Source organism: Pyrus communis, chromosome 6 (genome assembly GCF_041283825.1).
Source record: "Pyrus communis isolate YQ-2024b chromosome 6, ASM4128382v1, whole genome shotgun sequence".
NCBI classification, from domain to species: Eukaryota; Viridiplantae; Streptophyta; class Magnoliopsida; order Rosales; family Rosaceae; genus Pyrus; species Pyrus communis.
Window position 1 is genome coordinate 390,092 of NC_142570.1, and position 23,178 is coordinate 413,269.

Consider the following 23,178-nt stretch of genomic DNA (forward strand, 5'->3'; position numbering starts at 1 on the left):
CATTTTATATATTTTATTCTCCTATCAATAACAAAAAGATAACTCCCTATTTCTTTCTTTTTTTTTTGGCAACAAACAGAGCTAAACGCTCAACAAAAAGAAACTAAAACAAAATAACCAAGCGTAATAATTGATTTTGTAGAGAAAAAAAGACATTTCATAGGAAAAGATAAATTTTTGGGAAAAAAAAAAAAAAAAAACTCAATGAAAAGAAATGTTGGTTAGTCGCAGCTTCCTCTTCCCTCCGATTTACAAACTCACCTTCTACACCCAAGCCCAACACCCACACACTCGCCTTCTCTTTCAGTCTCATCGGATTCACACTATGGCTGCGGAGGCCACCACCACATCCAATACGACGGCGAAGGTGGCGGGGATGGACTTCCCGACGAAAAAGGCCTACACTCCTCCTTGGGCGTCGCACATCAACCCCATCCCTTCTCACACCTTCTCTCTCGGACACGTAAAAACCCCATTCTCTTCTTCCTCTGCTCATGTTTAGCTGTCGATTACTGTTTCTGATTGTATTGATTACTGATTAGCAGCTGCTTTGTGTTTGTAATCGTAGTTTCCCACTCCAATTCACAAATGGAATCTTCCCAATTTGCCCCCCAACACTGAGGTCTGGTTAAAGGTATTTTCTTTTACTTTTTGCTCACTTGGATTTGCTTTCCTATAGAAAAATACCATTTGGGTTTTGTCATTTGTGTTATATATAATGATGCACGTACTTTGAAATTGAATTGTTATGGATGAATGCTCAAATTAATTTTAAGCTTTCACTCGATCAAATATCGATACTTCTAACCGCGAATTTGACAAAAATGTTGCATCTTTTGTTCAGAGCTGGATTTGTGGATTTTATGTCCCCCATGACTTATGTGTAAAATTATAGTTAGCGATTTTTGAGGTGTTATTATTTGAGTTGTTACTTTGGTTTTATGTCTTCACTTACCTGGTTTTACACTGACAGAAGTATTTGCAAATATCTAGCGTGATGATCTTACGGGAATGCAGCTGTGAGGTAACAAAGTCAGAAACTTGGAGTTCTTGATGGCAGATGCGGTGGAGAAGGGTGCGGACTGTGTCGTGACGATAGGGAGCATCCAAAGCAACCACTGTCGTGCAACTGCAGTGGCTGCCAAGTATCTCAATCTTGACTGCTATCTCATTCTACGTATCTCAATCTTGCAATTGGTTCCACAACTTGTTTTTATAATGAAATAAGTAATTTGGTGCCCTCTTTGTTGTTGGCTTGGAACTCGATGTCTCTTACTGCATGCCATCTCCTTTGGCTTGTTCACGTGGGAATTGAATTTGCATGGCATCTTAACGTTACCTTGGTCTTCACCTTCACGTGGATGGTGCCTTGCAGTAGCAGACAAAGGTCTTTGTTTCCAATGCTTCCAAATTCCAAAGCTGCATGAAAATATTTCCAAAGCTGCAGCTCTTTCTCAGATTGTTTTAGACTTTCAGTTGTTGTGCCTTGGCTGATTATCTTCACCAACATACAAACTCACAGTTGAATAGTTTAAAATACAAGAAATAAAGACACCGAGAAATTTACGAGGTTCGGCAAAAACCTGCCTACGTCCTCGGAGAGATATTGCTCTTCACTATGAGAAAAACAGTACAAGTTACACATGAGTTAAATCGACATAACCCAATCCCATATCCCTTGTACACTCTCTCATAGAATTTTCCCAAGAGCCTCACTCTACCCCAAGAGTTCTTTCACAAAAGATTTTTCACTCTAGCTCTCTAGATTTTTTCTCACCATTGCCCCCTTGTTTAGCCAAATGCTCTCACCATCTCTTTTTATGTTTTTCTTCATCCTAGCCAAATAATTATGGCTTTGAAAAAGCCACAAAACAAGGAGCAAATTAAGCCACTAAATAAGCCACAAAACAAGGAGCAAATTAAGCCACAAAATAAGCCACAAAACAAGCCACAAAACAAGGAAACATAATCCTCATCATGATGTTCCCTCATCAATTTTGTTTTGTTTCCTAGCCTAATTTGGCCACTATCCAACAATCTCCACCTTGGCCAAATTGTACCAAAGTCCATTGGCCTTACGTACCAGCATGCACACTCTGAATCAACCTCGTTGGTCCTGTTCCGATTCAGTCACTGCCAATGCATGTGCAGCTGCTGCAAGCAAAAAAAAAACATTTAGCTTCAGACAGGATCTCGACACATCCTCGTCTCCTCCAGCAGGTTTTCCTCCTCTTCATTGTCTGCAACTTGGAAACTTGTCAGTGCACCCATTTCCAACAACACCCGTCGAGCCAGACAAACATTCCTCACACTTCTCATTCTTCAGGACCATCTCATCACCTGTGAATCCCATAGCTCCACCTGCTGCAAAACCCCTGCAACACTTGAGACTATACATCACCAGGAGATGTGTTGCTTCGAGTACCTAGAGGGCATACTCGAAGTCTTCCGCCACAAAATTGCTGCTACCTGGACCAAGATCATCCTTTCTTTTTCTCAAAGGACAATTTATCTTTTTATGCCCGAATTCTTTGCAGTCATAGCATTGTGGTCCCTTGCCTTTGGAGCTTGATTTGAACCTGCTGTCTCTCTCAAATCCTCCTCCCAATTTTCTTCCATGATTCCAACCTTGAACAACTAAAGCAGTCTCGTGCCCACCATCAACAATGGTCTTCCTCTTTTGTGTATCATAAGACACCAAAGAAGCCTGCACCTGCTCCAAACTTACTGTATCTTTTCCATGCAATAAGGTTGTCACAAGATTCTCATATGAATCTGGAAGTGAGGTAAGAAGTAAGAGGGCTTTATCTTCTTCCTCAACCTTAACATCAACTTTCCTCAATTGATCCAAGTATCCATTGAACACATTCATGTGGTCCATGAGATTCCCGCCTTCATCCATCTTCAGCTTGTACAGCTTCCTCTTCAGATGTAACTTGTTGGTCAAACTCTTAGCAATATAGAGTTTTTCCAACTTCTCCCACAGTGCAGGCGCAGAATCTTCATCCATAACATTGTTGATAATGTTATCAGCTATGCAGTGTCGAATCGTGCTAACACAACGCGACTCCAGCTCCTCCCACTGGTCATCTGTCATTTCTTTAGGCTTCCCATCTTTTCCCTTCAAAGCTCTAACCAAGCCTTGTTGAGTCAAGACATCCTTTACTCTCATCTGCCAGAGAGTAAAACTGCCCTTCCCATTAAACTTCTCAACTGAAAACGACATGTTTGTAGTCATCATGGTGAATAATAAATCTGAACCTTCAATGAACCAAAGCTTCCAACAAAGCTCTGATACCAATTGTTGTGCCTTGGTTGATTATCTTCACCAACATACAAACCCACAGTTGAATAGTTTAAAATACAAGAAATAAAGACACCGAGAAATTTACGAGGTTCGGCAAAAACCTGCCTACGTCCTCGGAGAGATATTGCTCTTCACTATGAGAAAAACAGTACAAGTTACACATGAGTTAAATCGACATAACCCAATCCCATATCCCTTGTACACCCTCTCACAGAATTTTCCCAAGAGCCTCACTCTACCCCAAGAGTTCTTTCACAAGAGATTTTTCACTCTAGCTCTCTAGATTTTTCTCACCCTTGCCCCCTTGTTTAGCCAAATGCTCTCACCATCTCTTTTTATGCTTTTCTTCATCCTAGCCAAATAATTATGGCTTTGAAAAAGCCACAAAACAAGGATCAAATTAAGCCACTAAATAAGCCACAAAACAAGGAGCAAATTAAGCCACAAAATAAGCCACAAAACAAGCCACAAAACAAGGAAACATAATCCTCATCATGATGTTCCCTCATCAATTTTGTTTTGTTTCCTAGCCTAATTTGGCCACTATCCAACATCAGTCTCATCAGATTCACAGAAATGGAAGTGGCAGTCAACACCAAGAACAGCTCCTATACGGCAGCGAAGGCGGTGGCGATGGACTTCCTGACGAAAAAGGCCTACACTCCTCCTCCGTGGGCATCGCATATCGACTCCATCCGTTTCCACACCTTCTCTCTCGGACTAGTAAAACCCATTTCACTTCTTCCTCTTTGCCTCGTATATATTTCTATATATATGCGATTACAGATTGCTGTTTATTTATATAATTTTCCTGACTAGAAATTGAACAGTTGCTTAATTAGTGTTTGTTAATTGTTATCAATAATCACTTGTCAGTTTCCAACTCCAATTCATAAATGGGATCTTCCCAATTTGCCACCCAACACCGAGGTCTGGTTAAAGCCTTAAAGGTATCTGCTTTTGCTTTTTCCTCATTGGTATTTGATTTCCTACAGAAACATCCCGTTTGGGTTTTGCCCGGTTGAATAGACTTGTACCTGGTTTGGTACTGATATGATTCTGAAAAAAGCTGCTATCAAAAAAAGTTGGGAGTTGTTTTTGTGTTTGGTAAACACTCAGCTTCAGCTTTTTTTCACAGTTTTGGATGAAAAAAAGCCAAAAACAAGAAGTTGCAAAACCTAGCTTTGAAAAACCGGTTTTTTTTTCACATCTGTTTTGCATATAAGTTTAAAAAACACTCTAATACTGCTTTTCTTTTTTCAAAAGCATTTTTACAAAAAAGTTTACCAAACACTCTGCTGCTTTATTTCACAGCTGCTTATTCTCACAGAACAGCAGAAGCAGCTTTTTTTCAAAGCACAACAATACCAAACTAGCCCTTGAATGGCTAAAAGTGTTTTCTAACACCCAAAAAACGCTTCTAACTAGGTTTGGCATACAAACTTTATTTTAAGATCCTCCTAATCAAAGATGGAGATTTCGAATGCGAATGAGTGAATAGGCTGCCCTTTGTAAATTTTATTTATAAATTGATTATACCTAGCGTTAGCCTTTAGATTATGAAATTTATACAGTTAAGAGATGGACATATTTCTCCTTGTACTACTTATTTTTCTTCAAATGCCAATTAGTACGCCACATTTGAATAAAGTGAATAAATTGACTCAATTCCCTTTAAATAAATAGTTATTTTTTGGTAAAAAACTTATTAATTGATTTGCTCATGAAATTGTCATTTAGTTACTCCATAAAATTAATTTTGTCTCACTTTGCTTTTTAAAATTGTTATTTTTGTCTTATTTAGTTTCAATTCACCAATTTTCTTCTATTTTGTCAAATAAATATTAAATTAAAGGGTAATTAAGAATTTTTTTTTTAACACAATTCTTTACCACCAACTTGCATACCAAAGCAATTCCAATTTCAATCTAATTTAAATCTCCGTGTGTCTATCTTTCGGGTTGGTGTGTAGCTGTAGCTGCCACACTCTTTTTTAAAAGTGAAAATTTCAAATAGTAATAACATTGGCGGGAGGTTTTTTTTAGAGCCAAATTGAAATATTTCGTTAGTGGGTCGGGCCCACACTTTCAAAAATGAGTTAATATTTGCTGCAGTTCGCTGCCCGCCTGATATCAAAGCGAGGAGCCACATTTTCCTTTCCAAGTATTACCCAAGAAACCAAGAAAAAACGAAGAGCCGCTGTCGATCCATATCTGGTAAGTGCTAATTCCTCCTCCTTTTTTTATCAATTCAAAGCCCTGAATTTATAGAATTCCACAGATTTAATTCCTCTTTATTTTCTTCTGGAACTTGATTCCATCTGGCCGGGTTATTAATTATTAATGCCTTTATATTTTATAGTTTTGGAGATGATTGTTCTCTATTAATGCTAGGGGTTTTAGATTTAAGCTAATTCTGCTGTGCATAATATGATAGTTCATTTGTTATAAAAATAAACACCATTAATTAGCGGTTGTTCAGTATCCTTCTTGAATCCAACTTTTTTGTTTTGGAAACTGATGAGTATTAAATAGTTTAGCTACATTCATCGTTTTTTAAAACAAAGAATCAAATTCAAGAAGGATATCAAACATGCAAATTTCCATTAATTTTGCATTCGTATAGACGTGCATTAGGTCCTCTGGACTGGACAGTTTGCATGCACTTCTACACAAATTCGAATCTGCGTAGTAGATTAGAGTAGTTTACATTGTCGCACCATAAATAAAATCGAATATTTCATTTACGGCTGCTCTGGATTAGTTTCTAATTAATGCCATTGTTGTGCTTGTGTTTCTTTGAATTAAAGAAAGGTGGAACTAGCAATGGTACTTAAAAGCACTATCCCGGGTTCAGTTGAAGCGGGCAAAAACGACCTTTGCATCCCTATACTTCAAAGTTACGAGATCAAGAATGTTCCCCTTAGAAAAACTCGTTCCCCTCAAGTTTTGGGAATTGACATTAGCCTCGGTGGAGATGTTCAGTCGTGTAAGCGTTGTCGTCGTTCTGAAAGTATATCAAATATGCTAATTTGTGATCGCTGCGAAGAAGCGTTTCATGTAAAATGCTGCAAGCCCCGAGTGGTTTTTCCAGTTGACGATTGGTTTTGCGGTTCCTGTTCCAAAATTTTGTCCGAAAAGTTGCAGAACGATTCATTCCTGAAATCTCCTAGTAGCATGGGTTTGAGGTTTGGCTTAACGTGTAAATTTGAGCTGGGTCCAATAGCAGTTATGTTGAAGTACCCCGAGCCATTTGCGTCTAAAGTTCGGATTGGTGAAGCCTATCAAGCAGAAGTTCCTGACTGGTGTGATCAAATTCCTAAGTATGTTATGCTGGTAGCATTAGTCTGCTCAATTGATTCTTGTTTTGTTCGTCTGTCGTGTTGGCTAGTACTATCTGTTTAATTGAGTTCTTATAAATCAAGTATAATGTTACAGGACTCCACTGTCTGAAGTTGAAACCGATGATGGGGATTGTTCTCTTGCTGTTGTTTTGGACCCATCTCATTCTGATTGTGCTGATCCTCCTCCTCTGGTAATATAAAATCTTCAACTGGTTGCTAGATTTCTGTATCAGAAAGTTACCCTTAATTACTGTTACTTTGTTAGTGCAACAATTGCACTGGACAAGTACATTTTGCATGTCCATTGTATGTGATTTCAGAATAACATAGGTCAAACCATAACACATAAAGATAGCTTATTTAGCAATCAAGAAAGTTAGAGGAAGATTTATGCACGCCTTTTTTCTTCTATTGCAAAATCCTATGAATTTCTGTTCGTTGATTCTCTTTTGTTTTATTCACTCAAAAGATGCATGGGAGAGAAGGGTTGTGCGGGGGTCACTTCCTAAGTTGAAACCATAAAACTATAGTTTGCTTGCTTGATTGGTTTTGAAGTTTGAACAGAATAATTTGTTGATATATACTAGTCCAGATGATCTTGCACTTCTTCAGGTAGTAACTTTTCCTGTTTTACTTTGTTCATGTGGATTTAACAATTGCTTATTTGTACTTGCCTTGTTTGCGTTGCTGTGTGTAGATGGGATCAGAAAATGGCATTGCTTCTAGAAAGAGAAAACTAGAAATGGTGGAAAGCCCCTAAAATTAGAAGTCAGGTGAGTATACATACACATATACAACTTTTTCCACTTAAGGGGTGCTCAATAGGTACTAAAACACGTCTTAGCGTCTCTTCAGTGCCTGTTTAGCGCGCTTTTAGTGAAAACGTCTATGCTTAATTGAAGATTTGCAAAAGGTTCCCTCTTGTGTATTTCCTATTAGAATAAGAAAGTTTCTGATGTGAAGAACTTCTTGTTTGTCCAGTTTTTGACACACTACCCATATACCGATCAGACGTTAAAGGAAGAAACTAGAAAGTTTATGTATCTGTATGCGTACATGCCTCCAAACTGCAAAGTCCAAATTACGAATACAAAGTGGTGGTAAGTAATTTTATTTGAGATCACAGGTGAAAACCTTGTACTTTAGTTTTTAAGCCATAGGAATTAGAACAGCACAATGTCTTTTAGTACTCTTAGTCAGCAAATAGTAATCATTCCTCCCATTTTTTATTTCTCCTTTGAAATTAGTTTCAATTTTTGGTTGGTGGTAATGCGTCACAGGGTTACAGATAAGGCAAAAGTTTGTGTGTATTCAAAGCTATGATAATGTGATGGAGAGAGAGAGAGATAATTAAGGAATACACTTTTCGTTACACGATAGAGTGCTATGTGGAAATTTTGCTCATCTATAATTATGATATTTGAAAATTTGATTGATGGATTGGTTTGGCACTACCTTTTGCTTGATGAGAAATTTTTTAGAGTGTTGAAAATACGGTCTGGCACACTAAATGTCATATTTCAATTTTTTAAAGTTTTCAATCAATTTAGTTATTACATTTGTTGTACTGAGTTATATTTACGGCATGTTAAAAAATCTCTCTTGTTGGACAAGTATGCTATGCATGAACAATATCATGTTTGCAAGAGAAATTTTGGTAGGGCTATTTGTCACATCCCGGCCCGGGGCGAATCACTTCCCGGGCCCGCTCCACTACCGTAGCACGATATTGTCCGCTTTGGGCTTACCATTCCCTCACGGTTTTGTTTTTGGGAACTCACGAGCAACTTCCCAGTGGGTCACCCATCATGGGATTGCTCTAGCCCCCTTCTCGCTTAACTTCGGAGTTCCTACGGAACCCGAAGCCAGTGAGCTCCTAAAAGGCCTCGTGCTAGGTAGGGATGGGAATATACATTTAAGGATCACTCCTCTGGGCGATGTGGGATGTCACACTATTAGTAGGACAACTCATAGGAGGAGAAATTAGGACAATATCTGATGAAACCAAAATTATAAAATTTACAATTTTATGAAAAGTGTTTTATAGATAACGTGATCGAGTATTCTTACTCGAGTGAAGTGTTGATTTAGTCTCTAAATTATCACTTTAGTAAAAATTAGGTTCTTAAATTATTTTTTTGGGTAAAATAAGTTCCTAAATTCATTAAAAATTACTAATTTCATCCATACTATCTAATTTTTCGTTAACTTAAGTCACTTGACACACTTTAAAGTGTATACCATCATTTTATTGTCTATAAGCTCTTAACATTTCATGTAGGTTGCGAAGCTAACATTTAATTTCTCTTTCAAAATTAACTCTATACATTATTTTTTATGAAAATTACCAATCTACCTTCTAATATATAGTTTTGAATATAATATTAAAGATGTAATAAACAAATTTTATAATATAAGAAATAATTTTCCTAAAAAAAATGATTACAATATTTAATTTTTACTCAAATTATAATTCATAAACTAAATTAGCAATTCACCTTTTTTATTCAAAGTTTTGTTTTGTTTTACGAAGTTTCAGTCGAACGACGAGAGAAGCCAACCACCACTAGTCAGTCAACTTCACTACCAACGACAATTCCTTCTTTAGTTTCTTTCTTTGCTTGCTTCCTTTCTTTCTCTTTCAACCGAAAATCATTTTCATTTGTGTAAAAGACGATTGATTGCATAGTTTCTGGTTTAATCCGATCCGATTTGGGGACCATCTGCCGTTACTCCATTTCCATTACTGGACCAAATTACTTCAAAGTTCCAAATCATTTGCCATATCCTTAAAGCTAATTAGTTCATGCATTGTAATTTAGAGTTTAACTACAAATATGAATGGTTTAATACCCGAAATATTGAGAAAAACTTCAGTAAAATAGAGAGACCCTCAGACTTACTCCAATCGTAAATACCTTTTTAAACGTGACAAATTTTTATTCAACGGCATTACAAGAGTTTAACCACGTATGTTTACTACAAATGCACGCGTAACCATTAATGAGTCCACATGGGGTTAACTGTCATAAAAAGCATTTAACCCAATGAATGGACTCCACGTGCGCTTGAAGACTTTCTGTCCTTTCCTACCGACCCAAAGGTGGACAGAAATCAAAACAAGCTGGGGCAGGAAAGCAGATAGATGAGTCGGTAGCGACGCTTTAAAATAACGCAGGGTAAAATGGGCAACTTGGCCAAGCATTTTCAGTACGTGTCCTTAATTCTGCTTTACGTTATGCTTTTATTATTCGGCTAGCCTTTTTTTTCTGGACAAGAATTGTCTATTCTTCCCTGTCTTTATGTTTGACGTGATGTAATTATGATCATACAAACATAAGGGTAATCCTTCCCCTTCTTTTCTCGCATAAAGTTTTGAGAGAACAGTATAAAGGCAAATAGCATCAACTTCTCCTCAGTTCCTCCTCCACCCTCTCCCTACCTGCAACTGCAAGTCTGCAACCAGGCCCCATATTTTTGTTCCCTAATTTCTTCTTCTTTCTTCCTAAAATTTAATAATTTATTAAGATGGCGATCTCAACGACATCCGGTGACCGTCTTGGAGAGCTGGTGAACTGTACCTTTGCTTCCAGATATGTGTGTAACGACCTCCCTAAGTATGTTCTTCCACTCTTTAATTCCTTAATAGCCCTTTTTTTTAATAATAAATACTAAATAATTAGTGAAAAGGTACCGAGTTTTTATCAAGAATTAAGCAATGCGTACGTGTAATTGTGTAGGTTTCAGATGCCGGCGACGTCGATACCAAAGGACGCGGCGTATCAGATAATAAACGACGAGCTCATGCTGGACGGGAATCCGCGGCTGAACTTGGCGTCGTTCGTGACGACGTGGATGGAGCCCGAATGCGATCGGCTGATGATGGCTTCCATGAACAAAAATTACGTCGACATGGATGAGTACCCTGTCACCACTGAACTCCAGGTCAGCTCATCTTTCATTTCTTATACTTCTACGGTAAAAATTTTGCGTTATCGGTTGTATATTGCATTTGTCTTTTCTATATATCTTTCGTCGAAAGTAAAAAATATATACAACTGGTTGCATATAGAGTCTCTCGCACGCATTTCTTCACTACTCGCTATGTAAATATTAATTATAATAAAGTTAACTTAATTTGCAAACAAATTTAGACGCCATCGAGATCTAGGAAGTATTGGAGGATGCAAGTCAGACATTAGGTAACGCATATCTATGGGTGAGAGGAAGACTGAGGATAGGATAACAATTCATTATGTATTGACAGCAACCTTCAACTTTGACTGCAGAGATTAGCGTATGGCTGCACCGTGTGCAGACCCTGATGACTTCGTGGCTTAATATTAGAACATCCACCGATAGTGGATTGGATGGTCCATGCTCAATAACACCAGTAACAGTATATTTTATTAGTAGTCCTTATCTTTTAAGAAATTAAACTCTTAATTTGGATGCATATGTTTGGGTTATTTCCATTTTCCAATGCACATTCACGCTATTTCATGTTGGATAATGTTATGGAAATCAAAAATTTAAATCATATTTTCAAAACTAAATGATGTGTTACTAATAAAAAATAATCACGTTAATCAACACTTAAGTAAAAATTTAATTATTAACAATTACATTATTTGGTTTACCAAATTTGATTTAAAAATTTGATCTCCTTAGCATTACCCTTCATATATATCTTTTGTTTTTTCTATCAAAATTATTCTTGTATATTCATTGCGTCTTCAATTGAAATTTTAAAAGATTGTTGATGCTATGTGGACAGAAATAAAAATTTATTAGAACTTTTATTCGTAACTGTAAAACCAGCATGTTCTCCAAAAGAAATATGCTTTTAAACATTAAAATAATTTATAAACCTAATAATTCTAAGTTAAAAGTTGCAGGATGAGAAGATTATTGTTATATATATTGTCCCAATTCATATTTGACATGCTTGTTAATCTTGACATTTCTTTCTATTTCTCTTTAAATGTAGAATCGGTGTGTGAATATGATCGCAAATCTGTTTAATGCTCCCATTGGGGACGGCGAAACTGCCGTTGGTGTGTCAACAGTAGGTTCTTCAGAGGCAATAATGTTGGCAGGTCTAGCTTTCAAAAGGAAGTGGCAACACAAGAGAAAACGAGAGGGAAAGCCTTCTGATAAGCCCAACATAGTCACCGGAGCTAATGTGCAGGTCAGAATTCTTTCTCTGATGACTTGCATTTACGAGCTGTATTCAATTGAGATTTAAATGGTTATTAACGCATGCCTACTGTTATTTCTGGATCAAATTATGTTTCGCAGGTTTGTTGGGAAAAATTCGCGAGGTATTTTGAAGTTGAGCTGAAGGAGGTGAAGCTGTCGGAGGGATACTATGTGATGGACCCTACGAAAGCAGTTGAAATGGTTGATGAGAATACTATCTGTGTTGCTGCTATTCTAGGCTCAACCCTAACAGGAGAGTTCGAAGACGTGAAGCTCCTTAATGATCTCCTTGCTGAAAAGAATAAGCAGACGGGATGGGATACTCCCATTCATGTCGATGCTGCCAGCGGAGGCTTTATTGCTCCGTTTCTGTATCCTGAGCTCGAGTGGGATTTCCGCTTGCCGTTAGTCAAGAGCATCAATGTGAGTGGTCACAAGTATGGCCTTGTATATGCCGGTGTTGGATGGGTTGTGTGGAGGAGTAAGGAGGACTTGCCGGACGAGCTTGTGTTTCACATCAATTACCTTGGATCTGATCAGCCCACTTTCACCCTCAACTTTTCTAAAGGTATATTGAATTATACTTTTATCTATCAATAGGTACTATTGAGTATGTACACATTTGCTCATAAAGATTGGTTAATTAGTTTGCTTTTGGGTCGCAAAAACACTTTCTCGATATGCGCCTATTCGCTTCTTGAGGAAACATTTTCATGTGCTTCCTATGGAAGCACAGTGCTTATATCTCCGTATTCCAAGCTGAATCTTATGAGCAAAAGTGCTTCCTATACAATCAGTCCCTAAAAGATCCCTTAACCTTCACCACATATTGTAATTCTTCCATCATATATATGTTGTACTGCATGCAGGTTCTAGCCAGATAATTGCTCAGTATTATCAGTTCATTCGACTAGGTTTTGAGGTAAACTTTGCTACCATTTCATGCATAAAAACCTACGTTAGCCAAAATGTTCTCCGGTTTGATTTTACACAACATGATGTTTTATTGTCTGAGTAATTTGTTACTCTTTCCCGAAATATATTAGGGTTACAAAAATGTGATGATAAACTGCATGGAGAATACAAGATTGCTGAGAGAAGGACTAGAGAAAACAGGGCGGTTTGAAATACTCTCCAAAGACATAGGAGTGCCCCTCGTGGCATTTTCTCTAAAAGACAGCAGCAAGCACACTGTGTTCGAGGTAGCCGATAGTTTGAGGAAGTTCGGATGGATAGTTCCAGCCTACACGATGCCAGCCAATGCAGAACATGTAGCTGTTCTTCGCGTGGTTATTAGGGAGGATTTCAGCCGGGGTTTGGCGGAGAGGCTCGTCTCAGACATTGACAAAGTTATGAGGGAAATAGACACACTCCCGAGCCACGTGTCTAGCAAAACCGCCCATGTCACGGCTACTGTCAATGAAGTAGTCCGCGGCAGCGAGGGGGTTGTGAAGCCTATTGTTCATAAGAGTGCGACAGAGATTGAGCAACAGGTAGTGTCGCGCTGGAAGGAGTTTGTGAATGGGAGAAAAACAGGCGTATGCTAGGCAATATTTTAAGGTGTGATCGTGTTTGGTTTCTTCAATAATTGAGGACTTATTTGATTTGCCTGTGTAATCGTAAGGACGGTACTGGCTTGTTCTCAACTTTTTCACGACTCTGTAAAATTATGCATGTATAAGAGGATCTGCTTTCCCTCTATGCTCTCTCTACTACTGTAGGTTTCCCAGAAACTGTGTTTGGAACCCACTATTCTAAGTTGGTTTTGGTATTTTTAAGTAATGTTGGGGAAATCAAAATTTTTAAAATAAATTTGCAAACTAAATTATGTGATTGTAGATGATTAGGTTATTAATTAAGAGTTGATTAACATGCTTTGTTTCTCATTAGTGACACGTTATTTGATTTGCAAATTTGATTTAAAATTTTGATCTCTCTAGCATTATCTATTTTTTATGGTTAAGGACGATTAAGGGCAAACTTGTCTTTGAGTAGTGAAAAGTCATGTGGTATGTGAGGCAATATAAAAAAGAAGATATTTTGGTGAGGACGACGAAGGCTAGCGTTTATGGTGGAAGAGTATGAGAGGAGAGAGGGCACTCAATCTCTCAAAACCAACTGTTGCAATCTTTCATTTTCAAATTAAAGCTTTATTTTATTTAGCAACCTTTTATTTCAAAGCTTTACTCAATAGTGTAAGTTCTCTCATCATAGTTGTGTTGTCTTTATAAGTATTCGTAATTAAATTTCTCTCTCTCCCTTTCTCTTGTAATAGTTACTAGCACTTCAATACAAGATCTCATTTTCATTTATCATTGTTATTTTAATACAAAACACTTAAGCAATTTCTCTTTCTATTTGAATCAAGGCTTGAGCAGCTGAGCTCTTGTGATTTAATTATATACATAAGTAAAATTCTTAATAAGCAAGGTAACGAAAGAACTTAAAGTTGAGCCACTCCTGTTCAATGCCATAATTTTTTGGTTAGAAGTCAATTAAGGGCAATCTCCATCACTCAAAATCTCGTCTTCTAGCGATAACTAATAGTGGCGTGCTTGCAATCTCCAATTTCATATTTAAGTAAATTTCCGGCCTACCAGCAAGGCTCATGGCTAATTTAGGGAGAGAACATTTTAGCATGCCCAGTGGGATATTTATGCGGAGTTAATTAGAAGTTAGATCATGGACAATCCTAATGCTTATGACTTCACTCAACATGCTTTCGGTGACTACGTCTTGCAGTAATTTTTCTATTTTTTCAACTTTAAAAATCAATAAATAAAAAAAATAGTTCCAAGACCTAATAAACGGTAGGATCACATCTAAAGGTCTTGCAACATTTTCATTCACTCGTAGGCAAAATATTTCCTAAAACTAAAAATTTCAATTTTTTTCACAAATGTGAGTTATAACCCACATTTTCCCATGAATTTTGATGATTTTTACAAGATTCAAGATAACCCAAAATTTGAGTCATTCTAGTCGCACCACACCTTTAATAAAATTAATTTAGAACATTCTTAAGATTTTCAATACCTACAAATCTCTTTGGGGGCCCACTACTAGTTTATATTCTTTTTTCTATTTTTCAATTTTAAAAATCAATAAAAATGATTTTGGAATCTAAAAAACGGTAGAATCACATCCAAAAGTCTTACAACATTTTCTTTAATTCTCACGCAAAATATTTCCATAAAGTCTTGCTTAGTGGGTGCAAAAGATCGAATTTTGTGCATGCAAAACGAGGTAGACACTACGCATGCAGAATGAGACAAACATGATGCATATAAAACGAGACGGACTCTTTGCACACAAAATGAAAACATATTTCTCTCACAGAAAACAAGACAGATTTTTAACGTGCAAAACAAGACGAGCTCGGTCCACAAAAAATATGACACGCAAAACTCTCTCACTGTGCCACCAAACAAGCCTGATAGACAAATAAGAGGCCTCTGCCACTGGATCCCTGTCTCCCAGCCCTAAACGCCCAGGCCCACCAAAACACACTCCCTCACTGAGCCACCGTCCAGTGCCCACTGCAAAATGCCCATCCGCTGCTGGAGAGTGATTACTCTCTGTTTTCTGCAAAACCTTCCCCCCTCTCCCTCTCCCTCTCAAAAATTATTACTGGGTTTTTGTGTTTATCATTATCCAACTAACTCATTAGCTCTGGGTCTAAACCAGTGAGGCCTATATTTTATCAATTTATTGACTTTCAAGAACCACTCATTGTCCCTCCGCACTTCTAATGCCAATTTCTTTGGATATTTGAGATCCCCGATTGAACCCACATCAAGTTTTCGAAATTACATGCTATCTGCGTGTTCATATTATCATTTCATGCCATTTCTAGGGACCCCTGGTTTAAGTTTTGTCAAAGTTTCGCAACCCATGGATGTTCTTGCTGGATTTAAGCTCAATGTGGGTCCTTTTTGTTCAGAAAGTGTTGTAGTCGGTCAAGTTTGGATTTTGATGGGGTTGGTGACGAAGGAAAGTTAATAGAAAATGATGTCGATAAGTTGTACAAGGCGATTATGGATAACTCTCACTCGTATTGTGATATGGAGAAAGCTCTTGATCATGTTGGTTTACCATTGACTACTCCATTGGTTGTTCGAGTGCTTGATATATTGTCGTGCACGAGGTATAAGGTGAAGCAGTTTCGAATTGTTTGTGATTTACTGGATTATATGAAGACGCATGACAAGAATAAGGTTCCCGTTGAGGTTCTTTTAAAGATTTTGAAGCAATACACGGAAAAGCATCTCACGTATCTGCAGAAATTTGCCAAGAAGAAGAGGATAAGGGCGAAGACGCAGCCGGAAATCAATGCCTTGAACCTGCTGTTGGATGCTTTGTGTAAATGTAGTCTGGTTCAGGATGCCCAAGACATGTTACGGAGGGTGAGGAAAAAGGTTAAGCCTGATGCTAATACATACAACAATTTGTTTTTTGGTTGGTGTAGAGTTAGGAACCTGACTAGAGGAATGAGGCTGCTGGAAGAGACGATCCAAGAGGGTCATACACCTGATAATTTCACATACACTACTGCCATTGATGCCTTTTGCAAGGCAGGGATATAAGGTTGTGAATGACAATGAATGATGTATTGAATTACTTATGTTGTAGGCCACTTGTTTATTGAGCTGTGAACAATTTAAGTAATCAGACGGTCCTAATGAAATAAAGATTATGGAGTCTTATCCTTTACAATTGACCTAAAGAAATCTGATGGATTTCGTTAGAAAGATATAGTATCATAGTGGGACTTGAACACTTAAGTGATAGGGTTTGATTTAACCAATAATAGGCCGTCTATGATCAAATCCCAAGGGTATATAAATACTAGGTTAAGTTCCTGCTTCCATACATTGAATTCCTCAGAATACTAAAACCTATTCATATAGTAGAGGGATATTTTGGAGTATTAGAAGGAGAAGGCAACCTTGTGAACTCATCTTTTGTCATCTGGAAGAGCCATGTCTTTTGTATTCTACAGATAAGTTCAATATATTTAGTTCATCTCTATTTTATATTGATTTGATTTGTTCGTGATCCTAATATCTTGTTGTTTTGATTTCAGAATATGTCTTACAAGGGATGGTTTCTGAGGCAGCTCAAGTTTTTGAATTCATGCGAACGAAAGGTTCTACGCTTTCTTCTCCCACCACAAAAACTTATGCAATTATGATTGTGGCTCTTGTCCAGCATGATAAACAGTGGTTGTCATCCTGATGTTTCTACATACAAGGAGCTACTTGAAGGGATGTTTGGCCGGGAAGGTGGTGGAGGCTTGTAAGTTTTTGCAAGAGATGGGGAACAAAGGTTACCCTCCTGACATAGTTACATATAACTGTTTTCTCAAGGTCCTTTGTAACAATAACAAGAGAGATGAATCACTTAGGCTTTACGGAAGGATGATAGATGGAGGTTGTATGCCTAGTGTGCAGACTTATAACATGCTGATTTCAATGTATTTTGAGATGAGTGATCCTGATGGAGCATTTGAGACTTGGCATGAGATGGATAAGAGGGGCTGCGCATAGGACACTGATACTTGCATGATGATTGAAGGGCTTTTTTATTGCAATAAAGTGGAAGATGCATGTTGCCTATTGGAAGATGTTGTAAACAAGGAAATGAAATTGCCTTACAGCAAGTTTGATTCGTTTCTGATGGAGCTTTCAGTGGTTGGTGATCTTCGATCCATTCACAGGCTTTCGAGTCGTATGAGAAAGTTCTATAATCCTTCTATGGCAAGACGTTTTGCATTGAACCAGAAACGGAAGAGCATGAGTTTGAGAGAGAGCTGATGAAGTTTATACCAATTTCCCTGATGTTTTGAGATAAAATCTTGATGCTGTACCAGGTCAGCTATGCCTTGGGCTGGAACTGGAGTGAATGTAGTTCAAACCCAACATGGAGAATTTTCTGCCAACAAGTCCCGAATGTTGTATTTTGGATTGTTTTTGCGAAGGATTACGGAAGGAGGATTAGTATGTTGGATAGTGGCCAAATTAGGCTAGGAAACAAAACAATATTGATGAGGGAACATCATGATGAGGATTATGTTTCCTTGTTTTGTGGCTTGATTTGTTCCTTATTTTGTGGCTTGATTTGTTCCTTGTTTTGTGGCTTTTTCAAAGCCATAATTATTTGGCTTTCGGGTTGAAGAAAGGAGGAGAAGAAAATGGGCTGATTTTTATTTAAATGCTTGCCGAGGGAGAAGGTTTGGAAGAGGAAAAGCATCCAAAGAGATGGTGAGAGCATTTGGCTCTACCATGGGCACGGGTGAGAGAAATCAAGAGAGCTAGAGTGAAAGGTCTCTTGTGAAAGAACTCTTGGGGTAGAGTGAGGCTCTTGGGAAAATTCTGTGAGTGGGTGTACAAGGGATATGGGATTGGGTTATGTCGATTTAACTCATGTGTAACTTGTACTGTTTTTCTCATAGTGAAGAGCAATATCTCTCCGAGGACGTAGGCAGGTTTTTGCCGAACCTCGTAAATTTCTCGGTGTCTTTATTTCTTGTATTTTAAACTATTGAACTGTGGGTTTGTATGTTGGTGAAGATAATCAGCCAAGGCACAACAATTGGTATCAGAGCTTTGTTGGAAGCTTTGGTTCATTGAAGGTTCAGATTTATTATTCACCATGATGACTACAAACATGTCGTTTTCAGTTGAGAAGTTTAATGGGAAGGGCAGTTTTACTCTCTGGCAGATGAGAGTAAAGGATGTCTTGACTCAACAAGGCTTGGTTAGAGCTTTGAAGGGAAAAGATGGGAAGCCTAAAGAAATGACAGATGACCAGTGGGAGGAGCTGGAGTCGCGTTGTGTTAGCACGATTCGACACTGCATAGCTGATAACATTATCAACAATGTTATGGATGAAGATTCTGCGCCTGCACTGTGGGAGAAGTTGGAAAAACTCTATATTGCTAAGAGTTTGACCAACAAGTTACATCTGAAGAGGAAGTTGTACAAGCTGAAAATGGATGAAGGCGGGAATCTCATGGACCACATGAATGTGTTCAATGGATACTTGGATCAATTGAGGAACGTTGATGTTAAGGTTGAGGAAGAAGATAAAGCCCTCTTACTTCTTACCTCACTTCCAGATTCGTATGAGAATCTTGTGACAACCTTATTGCATGGAAAAGATACAGTAAGTTTGGAGCAGGTGCAGGCTTCTTTGGTGTCTTATGATACACAAAAGAGGAATACCATTGTTGATGGTGGGCACGAGACTGCTTTAGCTGTTCAAGGTTGGAATCATGGAAGAAAATTGGGAGGAGGATTTGAGAGAGACAGCAGGTTCAAATCAAGCTCCAAAGGCAAGGGACCACAATGCTATGACTGCAAAGAATTCAGGCATAAAAAGATAAATTGTCCTTTGAGAAAAAGAAAGGATGATCTTGGTCCAGGTAGCAGCAATTTTGTGGCGGAAGACTTCGAGTATGCCCTCTAGGTACTCAAAGCAACACATCTCCTGGTGATGTATAGTCTCAAGTGTTGCAGGGGTTTTGCAGCAGGTGGAGCTATGGGATTCACAGGTGATGAGATGGTCCTGAAGAATGAGAAGTGTGAGGAATGTTTGTCTGGCTCGACGGGTGTTGCTGGAAATGGGTGCACTGACAAGTTTCCAAGTTGCAGACAATGAAGAGGAGGAAAACCTGCTGGAGGAGACGAGGATGTGTCGAGATCCTGTCTGAAGCTAAATGTTTTTTTTTTTGCTTGCAGCAGCTGCACATGCATTGGCAGTGACTGAATCGGAACAGGACCAACGAGGTTGATTCAGAGTGTGCATGCTGGTACGTAAGGCCAATGAACTTTGGTACAGTTTGAGTCGAGGTGGAGATCATTATGAGTACCAGAAAGTTTGGGGAATTTGATTTAGTTACCGTTGTCCTTAGTTTGTACTTTGGGTGCTTATGGTGAGTGTTGATTCGAGTCTCTGTGATGTTTTCGAATTTGGCAGAGGTGGAGATTGTTGGATAGTGGCCAAATTAGGCTAGGAAACAAAACAATATTGATGAGGGAACATCATGATGAGGATTATGTTTCCTTGTTTTGTGGCTTGATTTGTTCCTTATTTTGTGGCTTGATTTGTTCCTTGTTTTGTGGCTTTTTCAAAGCCATAATTATTTGGCTTTCGGGTGTAAGAAAGGAGGAGAAGAAAAGGGGCTGATTTTTATTTAAATGCTTGCCGAGGGAGAAGGTTTGGAAGAGGAAAAACATCCAAAGAGATGGTGAGAGCATTTGGCTCTACCATGGACACGGGTGAGAGAAATCAAGAGAGCTAGAGTGAAAGGTCTCTTGTGAAAGAACTCTTGGGGTAGAGTGAGGCTCTTGGGAAAATTATGTGAGTGGGTGTACAAGGGATATGTGATTGGGTTATGTCGATTTAACTCATGTGTAACTTGTACTGTTTTTCTCATAGTGAAGAGTAATATCTCTCCGAGGACGTAGGTAGGTTTTTGCCGAACCTCGTAAATTTCTCGGTGTCTTTATTTCTTGTATTTTAAACTATTGAACTGTGGGTTTGTATGTTGGTGAAGATAATCAGCCAAGGCACAACATAGTAGAGCTGCTAGTTGAGGGTGATGAGAAGGTGGAGAAAATGCGGTGATGAAAATTCGGAAATCAACATTGTGTTTCTGACACGCCCCGACCCTGATATTCCCCGAATACCAGGATAAGCACGTGCTGGCCGACACCCGAGGGTGACGAAAGCCATTTATTAAGTGCAAATGCTGAAAATAAGGACCGTGTTCAGAGCACACCTCTAATCTAGAACACTAGAAGAAAATAATATAAAATTGAATGAAACAAAAGAGTAGGTCCTACACCGAGAGAACTCGAAGATGCCGATGCGGAAGTGCGTGGACGTCGGGATTGTATACCTCGATTCTAAGTCCTGAAGGGGGCGCAAAACAAACATGAGTGGACCAAGTTGATATATATAATAAAATAGTTATCAACATACTAACCCCCAGGTTTTATGAAAACACAAATATAATGATAAACATAGGTTTTCCGAAACCTAGCATGTCGTGCAATATCTCAAATCATCATTCGCATAAAATAGTAATCACTAGTGAATGTCCGATATAACACTTCAGGACCCATGCCGGCTCCCCGTCTCTGAGCAGACAGTCAGAGGAAAATGCACTTCAGGCCCCTTGCCGGCTCCCCGTCTCTGAGCAGACAGTCAGAGGAAAACACACTCCAGGCCCTATGCCAACACCAAACCGTCGCCCGGGACGGACCAGATCTATCCCTACGTCCTGTAGCGGAAAGGACCACTAGGTAAGTACAAAACCAGTGAACATACATATATTGAAAATCAACTTCATAGTATAAAGTCATCCATCATCTATACTATAAAGAAGTGTTCTAAACATGTTCTAAATATCATATCGTCATCCATAAGATATTCTATAAGAACATGGGTTATAGGAAAAATAGTAATAATTCAAACTAGCCTCAGTAAACATGTTATCTCAAAACGTTTCATAAAACATAATCATCAAATCATGCTTTTCATGTATGCATTTATACTATGAAAACATGCATTTTTAGAAGGGGTCCACTCACAGTACTTAGCTGCCGAAGAGCCACGCAACTAGCGAAGACGGAAACGCCACAATTAAACGCCCCTAAACACATAAACGGTACATTTAGTCAAACACTACTCAAACGATTGAATTTGGGAAAACGAACATCGGAAACGGGTTCAGGACGTCGAAATTAGCCTAGGAGGGGTCCCGCACGAAAATCCAAAAAGTCAACTGTCAAAGTCAACGTTGATCGTTGACCCAGTCAACGGTCAACGGGTCAAGTCAACAGGTCAGGGTTACGGGTCAACGGGTCAGGGCCTTAGGGTTTTGGGTTACGGTAATTGGGTTTAGGTTTTAGGTGGGTTGGGTTTGGGTTAGAAGGAAAGTGGGTTTGGGTTTGAAACCTCATGGCCCAATGGCCCAATTAAAAGGGTAATGGGTTTGGGCTTGCAACCAGGGTTTTGGGCTTGGCAGGAAAGGCCCAAAGGCCTTGGGTTTGGAGTTCGCCGGATTCCAAGGAGGGGGAAGGCCGGATTTCGGAAAACAGCGAGACGAAGAGGTTGATACCTCGCATTCCGGAAACTGGGTAAGATTCAATTGAGTGTAACTTCTTCAATACTCAATGAAATTAGGTGAAACAAAAAGGAAAGTTGTAGTACTCAGCGAGACGAAGAGATTGATACCTCGCACGCCGGCCAACTCGCCGTGGTTTGGCCGGAAATTGCCTCGAAAGGGGCGGTGCTCGCCGGAAAACTGGGAAATGTCTCCGAGGTGGTTTCTTCATGGTTTGACGTCCAAAACACAACCACGGGGTTAGAAAGGAGCTATAGGTGTGGGCATGGGTGTGTATGTGTGTTCTTGTCGGAGGAAGGAGCACCGAGAGGGGAGGGATGGAGAAATCAGAGGAAGAAAGAGAGAAGAGAGAAGAGAGACTTTTCAGAAAAAAACAAAAGAAAGGGAAAAGGAACCGGGACACAAGACAGGGGGTGGGCCCCTTGGGTTCACCAATTAAGGTTCAAAAACAATTTTAAAAAGGAAGGTATCCCCCAAACTTAGTGAAAATACAAAAATACCCATTTTCTTACGTAAATTCCGGGACGGGTTGTTACAGTTTCTGCCTTGGTTCCAATGATGATTGATATACAGGTCCGAGATGGACAACTTGCGAATGGGCAGCCGGCACCCCCCTCACAATGGAACCAGAGGTGGGTCTCGGTCATACAATAATACAAGGACGTCTCGGTCCTGTGTTGCTGGACGGACAAGTGATCCGACTGCTAGACACGAGAGAATAGAATTTTTAAGTAGAGGGAAACTTCAAGGGATTTGATAGAACTTCAAACACTATTCCATTGGAAAATCTCATTAAATTAAAGTTGCCAACGTTCCCAAACATATAATTTGCAACAAATAATAAAGATTAAGTAGATGATACAATTTAAATTTAAATATATGTATTATGTTGTCGGTCAGTATTTTTCTTAATTTGAAATGAGAGGTTTTAGGTTCGAATCTTGTGAATGACTATCAAATTAAGTTGTCCATTGTGTGGTTTAATCGAATTCCCCCTTTTCTTAGTATAAAAATATCGATTTATTAAAAAAAAAAAAAAAAAAAAAAAATATATATATATATATATATATATATCATATTTTAAAATTTAAATTTAATGCGATTGTAAACAAACAGGGTCATAATGGGAACTTCGCATAAGTTGATGATACATTTTCCCGCCCCATGTGGAAAAAGAGGGAAGAATGACAT

At 38.7% G+C, this 23,178-nt stretch overlaps 2 protein-coding genes and 1 pseudogene across 5 annotated transcripts; all 3 read left to right on the forward strand.

Moving 5' to 3' along the window:
- The first annotated feature begins 206 nt into the window (after positions 1 to 206).
- On the forward strand, positions 207 to 8,086 carry LOC137710261 (uncharacterized). 3 transcript variants are annotated; one of them, XM_088695273.1, is made up of 9 exons: positions 207 to 463; positions 569 to 634; positions 994 to 1,475; positions 3,865 to 4,340; positions 4,684 to 5,523; positions 6,117 to 6,629; positions 6,745 to 6,841; positions 7,348 to 7,423; positions 7,632 to 8,086. In XM_088695273.1, the coding sequence occupies exons 6-8, from the start codon at positions 6,133 to 6,135 to the stop codon at positions 7,408 to 7,410; spliced, it is 657 nt and encodes a 218-aa protein (XP_088551399.1). In that variant the 5' UTR covers positions 207 to 463; positions 569 to 634; positions 994 to 1,475; positions 3,865 to 4,340; positions 4,684 to 5,523; positions 6,117 to 6,132; the 3' UTR covers positions 7,411 to 7,423; positions 7,632 to 8,086. The 3 variants fall into 3 exon arrangements, with proteins under 3 accessions (XP_088551399.1, XP_088551400.1, XP_068305290.2); XM_088695274.1 differs by lacking the exons at positions 207 to 463; positions 569 to 634 and having other exon boundaries at positions 3,865 to 4,030; positions 4,184 to 4,257; positions 5,422 to 5,523; XM_068449189.2 differs by lacking the exons at positions 207 to 463; positions 569 to 634; positions 994 to 1,475 and having other exon boundaries at positions 4,177 to 4,257; positions 5,422 to 5,523.
- A 1,738-nt stretch (positions 8,087 to 9,824) lies between these two features.
- LOC137710650 (glutamate decarboxylase 4) lies at positions 9,825 to 13,553 on the forward strand. 2 transcript variants are annotated; one of them, XM_088695272.1, is made up of 7 exons: positions 9,827 to 10,267; positions 10,391 to 10,595; positions 10,940 to 11,049; positions 11,641 to 11,841; positions 11,952 to 12,420; positions 12,722 to 12,774; positions 12,899 to 13,553. In XM_088695272.1, exons 3-7 carry the CDS (start codon positions 10,975 to 10,977, stop codon positions 13,397 to 13,399), a joined length of 1,299 nt encoding a protein of 432 aa, XP_088551398.1. In that variant the 5' UTR covers positions 9,827 to 10,267; positions 10,391 to 10,595; positions 10,940 to 10,974; the 3' UTR covers positions 13,400 to 13,553. The 2 variants fall into 2 exon arrangements, with proteins under 2 accessions (XP_068305832.2, XP_088551398.1); XM_068449731.2 differs by lacking the exon at positions 10,940 to 11,049 and having other exon boundaries at positions 9,825 to 10,267.
- A 981-nt stretch (positions 13,554 to 14,534) lies between these two features.
- Positions 14,535 to 17,668, forward strand: LOC137710260 (pentatricopeptide repeat-containing protein At1g73400, mitochondrial pseudogene; annotated as a pseudogene).
- Positions 17,669 to 23,178: the final 5,510 nt, after the last annotated feature.

Excerpts from the sequence above, each read along its gene's own strand:
- LOC137710650 (XM_068449731.2), top strand. The coding sequence starts at position 10,179 with ATGGCGATCTCAACGACATCCGGTGACCGTCTTGGAGAGCTGGTGAAC. Across the intron at positions 11,842-11,951 it reads TCACCGGAGCTAATGTGCAG|GTTTGTTGGGAAAAATTCGC; the intron begins GTCAGAATTCTT and ends TATGTTTCGCAG. Across the intron at positions 12,421-12,721 it reads CACCCTCAACTTTTCTAAAG|GTTCTAGCCAGATAATTGCT; the intron begins GTATATTGAATT and ends TACTGCATGCAG.
- LOC137710261 (XM_088695273.1), top strand. The coding sequence starts at position 6,133 with ATGGTACTTAAAAGCACTATCCCGGGTTCAGTTGAAGCGGGCAAAAAC. Across the intron at positions 6,630-6,744 it reads TGGTGTGATCAAATTCCTAA|GACTCCACTGTCTGAAGTTG; the intron begins GTATGTTATGCT and ends ATAATGTTACAG. Across the intron at positions 6,842-7,347 it reads GTGCTGATCCTCCTCCTCTG|ATGGGATCAGAAAATGGCAT; the intron begins GTAATATAAAAT and ends TGCTGTGTGTAG.